Here is a 12,847-nt window from a genome sequence, read left to right as displayed (position 1 = left end):
ACATAAAAATATTTAATTCCCGTTATAGTTATCAGAGCGCGGAATTTGAATTGCGTCAACGACTATTTTACTTCACCGTTTAAAACAAATCAGTAAAAACATAAATAAAAACCCTACACTGAAAAATGTCGGTGAATAATTGTATCGACATTATTGCGTTGTCACGCTCGCACCAACTCATCGCATTTTTATTTAGGTTTTAACCCGATAATAATTTTACTTAAATTATCACGACAAGATAATGTATAATTGCCAAATTATATTTTAATCTTAATCTACTATTTGAAACTTAACGATCTCTTTTTTTGTTCGAGACACGTACGTAATTCATTGTTAAACTAACATGAAAGTTTAATGGAATAAATAATTGTCACAAATAATCATCTTTCGCAATGTATATCAAACATTTCAAATGTTTAACGAATCTAACTGAAACAGAGTAAAAGTACCTAAAAATTGTATTATGGGCTGTTATGGGGCATCTTATGGAGGCACCCAGTGATGATCAATGTCTAGATTATACTTTCCAACTTTCAACCCTGCATTGATGGTGGTATATAATATTTAAAATTTTATTTTTTTGTATTTACAGCAATTTGGAAATCAGACAGGATATTGTGTATTAGAAACGTCAAATTAGGTACATTAAGCAAAAATGAATTCAATATATGGCGTTCATAATAAACAAAGAGAAATGTTTAGATCTGAAGCAAATAAATAACTGAATCCATAAAGAAGTAGGTGTCTACTCCATCATTTTAAATTAACAATAATTTATGTAAACTAAGTCTCTGAACAATGTCTAATAACTGCAAATTTGATTTTTATTTTTTTAAATATTCATTTTAAGTATAGACATGTGTTAACTTAAGTGTATTATGTGTTGTATGTAAACTACTGTAAGTTAAGGTTTTATGAGAAATAGGATGTTTATTAACTCTTCTCTCCCTTCTCTCCCCTATAAAAAATGAGATAAATGTGCAAGTAGCATATAAACTGAAAACCAATCAACAATCAACTGAAATAACGGTGAAACTGGATTAAAAAAAATACATAATCAACTATTAATAGGTATTTATGAATAAAATTCAAATTTTCTGTTTATTATATAGGTACCTACCTAATTTAATAACAAACAAAAAAACAGATTTGAACAATCGATGGTTTATTATAATAAATGCATTTACTTGAACTTGCGATCAAGATTGATCTTAATTTAAAGGCGGCCTTACACCATACACCAAGGCAACAATTGACAACATGTAAGCATACCACAGTTTATGGAATGTTGCCTCTCGCACAAACCAGCTTGCTGCGACTAAGTATCATGTCACAGACCATTTATACTTACGCAACTAATTGTCGTCAGTATAAGTGCAATATGTATTTACATTTCAAATCTCGGATACAATAATTGCAGCTGCAGCATATTTCGTTTTGATCCAACAAGTAAAAAAGCAAAAAAGACGAAGGTGGTGGAATAGAATAGACAATTGTTTGCGCAACGAAACTTATCTCAAGAAAGTTTTTTGTCTCAGTTGAATGCAGATCGCGGAGCCCTTTTTAATTTTTTTTTTAAATTTTACATGAATAAGTTTAATTGACATAATGAAATTGTGCCTAGGGTTTTTTATTTTCTTTATTAAATTAACAATGTCACTTCCATATTTTTCATTTAAGGTCTTAAAAAATCTAACTTTTACCTGTTATTCTTGAAATTTCTTAATTTGTGATTCCAAAGTATTTCGTTATTCCTGTAATCCTCAATAAACATTACAGTTTTTTCATTTGACCATTCCATCACTAATCATTAAATATTCAAAGCAAAAATTTGAAGTCGCTCGAATAATGTTGCTTACTTTTCCACTTGTTGTGGATCGACGTGCTACAGGCGGCAACAGGCAATTTTTGTCGCATGGTCGCGCGATACAGTGGCAACATGTTGAATTCGACAATGTCGCATGCTACATGTTGACAATTGTTGCCGCTTTAAGAATTGTTAAATGTCCTGATTTGGTGGTAAAGTAGGTTTCCAGATTTAAGACATAATAAAAAAATGGCCAAGCAATAGATTTTTTATTATAACATTAAAATATATTTATATGTATTACTTTCTATGTATTTAAATTTTAAAATCATAATCGATAACAGTTATATACATATTTTAAATTAAAATTATCCATGTATGATAAAATACAATTTTTAAATTTGACACATACATATAATCTGCAAAAAAAATTATCACCAGATTTGTTATTGTCAAATCATAACTAAATACGAATAGTACACGACACATCTGACTGCTAAAATTAAAATGTCTGTATTAATTGCATATAAAAATATTAACAACTTAGTCGACACATTGCATTAACCACGAGACTAAAGTCAATACAGAATTATAATTCCTTTCATAACTAATACAACCTCTTAAAGTTACATAAATTATAACTAAAACAATTAAATATGAACCCGTCTTTTATAAATCAACAAATTTGTACAAAAATATGTTTATGTAATTAATATAAATTATTGATTATGTATCTTATCATAGAAAATTTATTTGTCAAGGATTTTCCTCTTCTAAAACTAATTCGAATGGTGCTCGGCACATTGGGCATTCTAGCAGTTGGCTGGCGCATGACGGGCAAAAGCCACTGAAAAAATAAAATTAACTCCAGAACATGCAATTCCATATGACAGTATTCCGACTTACGAGTGTTCACATGGTATAAGCCGTACAGAAGCTTTTTGATCATAGCAAAGGGTACAACTATCTTCTGTGATATTTTCCTGCCTCAACTCATCCAAGAAAATATGTCTTGGCATTACAATCTTGTCTTCTGGTTTTAACGTTCCATATTCGTTAAATGTGGAATAATTACCTGGAGGCGGATACTTGAATGGTTCAGCACCGAAATTAAATCGACACTGTTGGAATGACATAAAACTTGCAGCAGCAAAGAAACCCGATCTGCAACCAAAACAGTCATTACCGTTCACTGTGCCAAACAAATCACTTACTGAGCCATACTGAACACATGAGTACATGGTGGTAACCTCATACCATTGATAGAAAATATTATTTGCGGTGTATTTAAGTCTAGATAACAACCTAAGACATCACCAGACTGCCAAGCAGGCAAATTTTGTGGTTCAGATTTTGCATTATACCAAATTAGCTTTCTGCACCCGTCGTAAGCTAATGAATACTTATCATCACCAATACCGTAGCCTTCCTGGAATTTATAAAATGAGTAAACGTTGACTGACAGCATTGTACAACCGACATGATTGAGAAAATTGCTGTTTTTTGTGGCCCACCCGATCTGCATCACTCCAGGAGTAATGATGCGAACTTCGTAGTACCACACGCCGGAATCGGCTTGCGCCGTGCACCTCACACTTTCAAACGAATACGCATCACAGCGAGCTTCTAAACCGTCTGGAGATATTTTAAGGTATTCGCTAACATCGCTCGTGTTTAACATGGCGTTTATGTTCTCCATATTTACGGTTAAATAGGAATATTGACGATTGTTCATCACAACTGGAAGAAATTTCTTTAGCAAAAATATCACAGCTGGGGTGATCACAGTCGTACATAAATTATCTAAGACCCACTGTGCACAAAACCCTACTTGTCTCTTGATGTAGTGAGTTTCGTTGCGCCACTTTTCTAATGCATTTATTTGACAGGGATGTATTTGTTCTAACCTTTTCAGTATGGTGGATTTATTTTGACTAGACTCGGCAAACTTCTCCAGTGCTATCAGAGAAAATAGCACAACATTCGGATCAGTTTCAGGTTCCTGAAAGCGATATTTATTTACATTGTTGATTGCGAAATGGAGTGACTCACCAAATTCGTTAATAGATAATCTAACATGGGATCATTAAGGATTCTTAAATTTCTCGGGCCAGCCAAAGTTTCAGCTATGCAACCCAAAACTACACAAATATTTCTCTCCCGTGAAGGGTTGGATCTTCCGCTGACGGCCGACTCCCTTGACAGATTTAACATATTGACTACTTTGAATACTGATTCCTTTGAAGGCAACGGACAATCATCCAGCAAAAGTGTTATAATTGATGGTCCTAGAGGATCAGATAATGGTACGACTTTTATCATTGACTTCACCACTTGAATAAATCCTTCTTCATTATCTGCTATATTGTGTAGTAATAACATTGATGCAGGTGGATCTTGTTCACTGAAAATTTTGTTGATAACAATTTAATCAAGTCAACAGATGCTACTGATGATTAATTGCTACCTCACAACTATTGCGCATTTTTGGTGATCTTAACGAGCACTTACTTGTCCACTAAGGTTGCGATGACGCCTAACGTTTCCAATACAAGCTTATCGACGAGATGAGGGTCAGGAGCTTTTGCAACTCTAATGTAATACTGGGGGGCTACTGGTGAGACTGGTTGTATTGTTGCAGTAACGTTGTGATTGTTTGAGGAGTGGCGCTGTTGAGGAACATAGGTGTCATGTTCTTCCTCCTTCTGTTTACACCAGCAGACACCCATTACGTATTGGAAGTATATTTACAAAAACTTGTTTGTTGATTGTTTACTACATGCTAGTTATGTTTAAATGTTTATACAAGTCTTTTGCGCTTATGTTGGTGTAATCATTGACATCAACATATTAAAATTAGCACTCGCGTGGTTTAAAACCCATACGATTTTCGGCATTAGGCGAGTTTTGTTAGGCCCATTAATTAACTGCATGGATTACACAATCACCGTTATTTCCACAACTTTTTAAATTTAAAGAACGTATTTTGATTCGATTAAATTATGTGTTTGGTTAGAATTTTACTGTCACGACTGTCACTAACGTCAAGTGCTTTTTTAGGTCACCTGTTTTATCTCATCTCCAACATAAGAAATTAAAAATCACTAAATAGTTAAAAGGCCATGGCCATAAAATCCAAGATGCACACGTGACGGCAGTTTTGCTAAAATCATTACATATTTATGTAGGTACAGTTGTAAATGCATATTACCACGTTACATAATACAGTGGAAAGTTATTATCACTTGTAATAAAATGCGCCACTAATAAACATTACCTATTTGTGATAAACATTTTGGTAAGAATTGTTGCAGAAACACAAAACAAAATTTAAGAAACCTACAAATTTTGTTGGTTTACAAAAGTTAATTAGAAAAAATCGTTATACTGGTGCATGTTTCATTTTTCATTTGATTTTCAAGTAAAAATTTCGAGCTAAGCTTAAATTTTACATACAATTACATAAAGAAAGACAAACACAAATAATGCCAAACCGGATTTCGAAAAGAATTCGGATTTTTTATAAAAATGTTGGTTACAATGACCTACTTTTCACTTTTGATTTTGATAAATATTTGAATGTTTAAGATAAGATAAGGAAATCACTTCTAAGACCTGTTAACCCTTTGTAAACAATCATTGAAAAGATTAATTATTACTCAACTAAAAAGAATTCACTCGAGAGGAATTCCACTTATCGTTCAGAAGGAAACTGTCAGGCTGCGTATAAAAGTACCCCCACTTTTATTTGCTTTTTGTAAATATTTTGTAGACTTTGTTTAAAATTAATAATCTTTGTGTTGGTAATTGTTTACTGATGTTTTTAAAAATGATAAGACCACTGTTTGCGATTTTGATTAAAAATATGTAATTACGTGTTACAAAAAAGAAAGAACGTTTCTCATTTTTGAAGGTGTCATTTTTAATCTTGTTCAGCAGATAACACAAATAAATTAACTATTATACCTATCATTTATCAAATGATTTAAAGGAGAAGTTGTCATGTTTTGTCAATTTGTAACTGATTTTTGCCGTTCTTCTGTGATAGTACTTATGTATCGAGCGATCTATTGAATTTGTTATTAAAGTTGGCGCTGGAACTGAAGCCGTAGGTTTTTTGAATCGATACACTTATTTGTGTATAAATTAATGTTACAAAATGCTATCAGTGGAGTCAAACGAAGGGCCCGTTTGTGCTTAGAATAAAAAATTGGGATGGAGCCGAGTCGAAGACCCGGCCTATAGTTCATTTTTTAATGCTGTAGAAAAAGCCAGGCAGCTAAATATACACTTTCAATAGTTCACTAGATTTCTATTTCAATTTTGTAAATTACTTCAATCCATGATGCCATATGCCACAATAAATGTATTAATGTCAATTTGTGTCACTGTGTCACAGGTATGAATTTAAAGGCTAGTTTGGTCAAGCGTTTTTATACTTGATTATCGATGGGTTGCACAGAACAAATTATGTTCAACGAAACAGTATTATTGATTCTATTTACTAACTTACTTAAATTCTAGATTAAACACATTATTAAACACGTTTTCTCATTTCAATTAAATTTTTTTATCGAATGTCAAAACCATGTCAGACTGACGGAGATTTTGACAAAGAGAATTTTTAGCGGCATCGTGGATCCATATCAATTATAAATGAATTTAAGGTATCTAGGCAGCCTTGATGACAGTATATTGGGTTGCCTGACTTTTTCTACTGCATTAAAAAATGAATCATAGTAACTTACCCGACATCAATTTAAAGCAATCTGAATTGACCCGAGATACCTACCTTGTCCGTGTTAACCCACATAAGTCATCTTCTAATTCTCGCAAATAGTAAATATCATTTCCAACATAAAAACAAATGCCTTTTCAACTGGTGATGCCAAATTTCCATGTCATCTCATTATTTTTTCGAGCAACCCCCACCCTCTTCCACCCCTCGTAGTCGGATTGACACAAAACTCTATTCGGTAGTCACTATTACAGAGTTATTTCCAATGGCAAGGTCCGAGATTATTTTATTAAAAGTTTCAGCAGTTATCGCCGTCGATCTATGAAGACGTAAATAATTTTATAAGTCCGCCATATTGGAAAAATCCGCAAATGGTAAACATCGTTTTCGACATAGAAACACATGCCCTTTCAAACGGTAAAGTCATATTTCCATGTTCCCTTATTATTTTTTTCGACCTACCCCCACCTCCCGTGGTCCGATTGACACCAAAAGCTTTGCAACTCGAGAGACCACGGGTAAGTTTGTGTTGGTCAAATTTGAAAGCAATCGGTCAAAGCGTTTTTGAGTAATCGTGGGAGAACGAAAAGTGGGACAGACAGACGCACAGACGCACATAAACGTGTTGAGGGGACTTCAAAACGTAAACATCTGATGAAATTAGCAATTCGAAATTTTGGACCGATCACAATAACTTACCCACCTTTGGTCGGGTAAGTTAAAAAACATCAAAATGATGTGAATAAGTGAGTATACTTGACTCAAGTTGCAAAAAACCACTTGTCAATTGCAACAGCATTTTTTCAATATTTTTAAACCAAATAAAGGCACAAAAAGGCCAGAAAATCATAGTTTGGATTGAATATTTTCCATATAAATACAGTTTTAAAGTAATTTCAAATGACTAATTCCATAAAAGTGCTGTTGCAAATGCAAAATGGTTTTTTGCAACTTGAATCAATTTTACACACCGTTCACACACGGTACAAACAACTTAATATTTCTGGATTCAATCGTTAATTTAAGAAAATTAAATAAAAAACTCATCACCGCACTTTTCACCTAAAAATGACAGTGACTGCGACAAAACTGACAGTTCTCATGAAAGCGGCAAAAATGTAATAACATGGGCATGGCCTCTTCGACTACAATCATTTAGAATAATCCGGTATTTAGAACTATTTTGCATAGACACTGTCGCGAGCAAAAAATTCTGGTGGTCAATGTAATTTCAAAATTTGGTTAGATTGTCACAGATTAAAAAAAAATTCCTGCCTGATAACGACCACGTCAACAAAGTGTCAAAAAAAAAATGAGAAAAAAGTGACAATTAATGTCATATAACATGATGATTCGTTATGATGATATTTACGACCGTTTTACAATGGAGCATTTTCCACAGTGTCAAAGCATGATTTTGAGGATCAGTTTTTTTTTGCTCGCGACAGTACATATTATTACATTTTTCTAACACTAATATCTTATACCTACTGTTTCCATGGTGCATTTGAGCTCACACCGTATGTTTCCCATAAAATACGCTTTTCTCTATAAGACACGTCGTCAATAGCAACGTAAAGTCCATTCATTTTGTATTGAACTTTTCAAGGTCAAATAATTTTATTTTTTGGCTTTGTACCTTTGTAATTATGTTTTGTAAATAGTGACATGCAGGTAAACACCGTAGACGTTGAATTGAGCATTGCTAAATCACATTATGTTGGTTATATGCATGTCACTATTTACAAAACATAATTACAGTGCCAAAATTTAAATTATTTGACCTTGAAAAGTTCAATACAAAATGAATGGACTTTATCTTATAGAGTCATAAAATACGCTCACACATATTATTCAAGTAACATTTTATTCATAATTTTTACAGTAAATGGGTCATATGCATAAACCATTAGCAAATGCTTTTACTTGTATTAGTAAGAGATAGAAATACATGGACTCTATTAGATAGAAAAAGACATATATATATATATACAGTATAAGCAAATGCTTATTCTTATTCATACTACCCATTATCACAAAAGTGAAAAGTACAATTATTGAATTGGAACTGCCACATTAGCTTCGTGCTCTTATTCCTAACATCTTCTTCTTTAACTTCTGCTGTTTAATCCAATGCAAGTGCCCGGCCATCGAAAACTGGCAATCTTTACATTTTCTTCAAATGCTTCTTGCCTTGGTGCGAATTAACTTTAAATGAAGTTCTACACACTTACCCCATATCAAGAAAAGCCAAAATGACATCTTCCGTTACCTCCGTGATACTTTTTTTATTGTTCCGGCCTTGAAACGAAACATACACCTTTTCGTATGCACTTTTAGACTTCATTGGTAACAAATTGCCCCTTTTTTCTTATTTCTTCTGGAACGTTTTGCCCCATTTCAATGATGAAAATTATTTTTTTCCAAATTTATTGATATTATTACCATAGTACCCACGGCAACCTCCGCATTTTGTGTATTGTGACGCGCCTCGAATAATTTCTGAATTTATTAAAATTTCTGATAAGATGTTAGTGTTAGAAAAAATCTTGAAGACAACGCGTGTTTTATAGTTTAAAAATCTCGATCTATTTAATCCTCGCTCCCTGCGGTCGCTCTGATTTAAACTACGATCTCGATTTTTAAATCGTCTATAAAACACTTGTTGTCTTAATAGCTATTTACTCATTTGGAGCAAACTTGATTGGAGTTTAAAGATTGTCATATCAATGTTAGTTACCTGTCGGGTTAGTGGTGGAATAAATAATAATTATTGAAACACTTCGGCAGACTCACACTAAATATCTTATGGTCAGTGTCTTAAGTATAGTTTTTTGACTGCATATTATAAGAAAGACAAACGTGAAAAATATGTTTGTACATATGTCTGATTTGTTACGAGACTCACTTCAAACAATGGTGGATGCGCCGGGTATAAATTATTTTTTAGAATCTGCGTCTTTAATAAGTCTATTATTGTATTCAATTTGGAGTCGTTTAGGGATACCTCTTAAAGCACTCGTAGTTTAATAGATCTCTAAGAAAATTTTTATCAATATTTCAGTGTATTATTGTCATTTACGCCAAAAAACTTCCAATATTAATCTTCAAACTCTACTTTTTAACATATGTTGCAGATGTAGTTGCATCCGTTACCTTGAATTACCATTAATACAAAATTCCCTAGAATTTGAAAATTTGATTTTTTTATTTAAAAATTAAAACAAGGGTGCAAATTCTAAAAAATAACATAAAAAACTTGTTTTATAAGGGCATTGGCGCACTCGTTCCATACAAAACTCCCCTACGGGTAGTTTTCTACACCTGGAACTCGTGCGCCAAATCAACCCTTATAAAACTCGTTCTTTAATATACTATTTAACATTTAGGTAAGTACTCTAATGGTTCGGACGTTCGGTGAATTAAGAATTTTATTTAAAAATTTTTTAAGGATTCGGGACTAGCAACCAGATAATTTTAGTCGGAGACAAGGGTCATAAATGTGCGCTGGGTAAAACTTTGCAGCAAAATACGTGTTTGAAATGTTTAAAAATTTTGTTTAAATCAATTGATGTTATCAAATTTCAGGTTGAAAGAAGCAACAAATGAATTTTCACTAAATTAAGTGACTTTTTTGTAATGCTCAAATTTTTATCAAACATAAAGTCAAGAATTCCTAATTTGAAACACATTGCTTCATCGCAGAAACTAACAACGCACGTGTAGTTAGAAAATTAACAGAACAAGGTAGACAACGAGTTATTATAAATGATTGTCCCATCGCAGCTGGCGTTGGTGACGTATTTGAATGTGCCACAAGCCTCATAACATGAGTGAGACTATTATCGCCGATAGGTGGCGATACCGGCGGTAGTGGACATCTGTCTATTAGTTTGTCTAACGCTGCGAGGCTGGCGGTAGGTACATCCAAAATTAGTGTGGGTTTTCAACGCCAACTGCGATAATAACCCTATACAAGAAGGTAACATCACTTAATTTATAGAATGACAATGTGTATGTGTGTGAGAGAGAGAGTGAAATTCAAACAAATGTAGAATAATTCTTATTCTTTATAATTGCAATAGTCAGATTTTACAATACAAAAATTTCCGAAAATAATTTGGAATCTGGAAAAGTGCCCCGAGTGCCCCGAATGAAAAGGAATTTCTTTGATTCAAATTAAAAATTTCAAGTTTAATTGGAAAAAAACAGAAACGCAGAAAAGTATAGAAATACTGAAAACGTTAACGTGATAGTTTAATAGCTATTTGTGCAATAAGTTAGGAAAAGTGACTCGACGCGTTTTTAATCTCGACTTCGTCTCGATTAAAAATCCCGCATCTCGTACGGAAAAAACACTTTTTTTCTTTTTTTCTTTTTCTACTGGAGTTTGGAAATACATAAAATTTGGATATTTTTAATATACTATTAATTATTTCTAAATTAAAAAGCGAAATCAAAATTGTTCTGCTTTCGTTACCATAGAGAAACAATTTATTAATGAAAAATTGTGAAGGCGTTTAAGCTTTTGTCTCAATTAAATACCAGTTTTTACGTTACGTATCCCAGGAAACGACCAAAATTGAACTTTTAGTGTTGACATATTATTTCCGCCCTTAGTAGGAAATTTTTCACTTTTCTTAACTCAAATTAGTATTACAATGTTGAAGTTTTCCAAACTCTAGTAGAAAAAATTAATTTTTGTTCGACACTGTCAGAATTTGAGAATTTTCGCCTGTGTGAACGGATTTTGATAAATTTGACAACTTGTCAAAACGAAACGTCAAGCTAATTTTAAAGATTTTTAGCGATTTGGAGCCTTTAAGGGGCTCGTCGAACAAAAAAACGTTGTATTCAACTCGTTCTTGTGTAATTTGGGCTTTTTTGGCACTCGTGGACCTTTAAAACTCTCGTTTCACTCGAGTTTTAAACTGGTCCACTCATGCCAAAAAAAGCCAAAATTACACACGAACCCGTTAAATAAATAACTATTTTTGACAAGTGTTCAGTTGAAATGTTCATCAAGTTGGCTTTGACTTTATTTTTCCAAACGAAAACTTAAATCGAAATCAAACTCAATCAAAAGACTTTTTTTTAATAAAAATTAAGTAAACTGTGTTGAGTTGTTTCATTTGGAAAGAAGAATTTCTCATGGAACCATTTTCCAAATCTGACTATTGGAAAGCAGCCTGGCAAGACGTAGATATTTTCAATAAAAATCTAATTGAGAATCCTACAAAACTACTTCCGGGATTTGACCTACCTAGGAAAATCTGGTGTAAATTAAATCGTTTTAGAACCGGCCATGGCACATAAAATTCGAAATTCATAAAATAATTATGGTAAATTATATGTTTTTAATTTGTTGTAGCCAATTTAGGGCGTCTTCGGTAAGTAGATGTAGTTTGGAGAAACCTTGCTGGAATTTAGTAAGGGGACATTCTTCCACAATGTGTTGGATGGTTTCTTTTTCGGCACCGCATTCACAAGAAGGGTTTTCACGAATGTTCCAGTGAAACAACATATTATTGCAATTGTAATTTTCTTCATACGAATATATATATACACTCACCGGCAGAAAAAACGGAACACCATTATTATTTTAAAATCTATCGTCGCGGTATGTGGTTGCTCTTTTTCAATCAGTCTTTTGAAACCTTCTAACAGTTCGGTGACGACTAGCAAGAGGAGCCTCAATAGCTTTAGCTGCATAACGGAAACAACAACAGTCTTCAACCAAAGCTACTGCTCTGGCAATATTTACACCAGCTAGAGACATTTTTTTACGTTCTCCACTTAAATTGGAAGTTAACAACAATAAAAAATTACAAAAGTTATAAAAATCTAACCAGGTTGCTTGATTATTATAAAAATGGTAAATTTAAGAAAAGAAGGTTTTTAAGCAAAAAATTTGTTTTTATGCGAAATTGCTAATAAAATAGCCTACGCTAATGTTCAAGGTTATGTTTGCTATCATCGCCTCCTGGTCAAAATACATCAAAATAGGTATTATGGGAATAATTTGTTGTTGACTAATTAGTGTTCCGTTTTTTTTGCCGGTGAGTGTATATATATTTAAATAACCTTTCCAATGACGCAGCTTCTCGAAGAACCCAAATTAGACAACAATATCTCAATAGTAGTAGCAATGGGTTGTTGTGTTCTCTTTTTTTTTGCAATTATATCATCCCAAGGGAAAACGTGAACAGTCTAAACAGCGTAACGTTACAGTAATTATTTGGATTTATAACGTCATAAGTATTAAAATAATAACAAGAAAAGATTGTCTCTATATTTTTTAT

General features: G+C 32.9%; 1 protein-coding gene across 1 annotated transcript; it reads right to left on the bottom strand.

The window, feature by feature from the left end:
* Positions 1–2,061: 2,061 nt before the first annotated feature.
* Positions 2,062–4,967, bottom strand: LOC138130264 (RING finger and SPRY domain-containing protein 1-like). Its single transcript, XM_069046699.1, has 7 exons — positions 4,319–4,967; positions 3,860–4,211; positions 3,602–3,809; positions 3,288–3,547; positions 3,022–3,236; positions 2,714–2,971; positions 2,062–2,654 (listed from the first exon to the last, which is right to left on the bottom strand). The coding sequence occupies exons 1-7, from the start codon at positions 4,534–4,536 to the stop codon at positions 2,564–2,566; spliced, it is 1,602 nt and encodes a 533-aa protein (XP_068902800.1). The 5' UTR covers positions 4,537–4,967; the 3' UTR covers positions 2,062–2,563.
* Positions 4,968–12,847: the final 7,880 nt, after the last annotated feature.

The sequence above is a fragment of the Tenebrio molitor genome, chromosome 1 (genome assembly GCF_963966145.1).
Source record: "Tenebrio molitor chromosome 1, icTenMoli1.1, whole genome shotgun sequence".
NCBI lineage: Eukaryota > Metazoa > Arthropoda > Insecta > Coleoptera > Tenebrionidae > Tenebrio > Tenebrio molitor.
The sequence above is the reverse complement of the archived record's forward strand: the minus strand, read 5'-3'. Positions and strand labels throughout refer to the sequence as shown.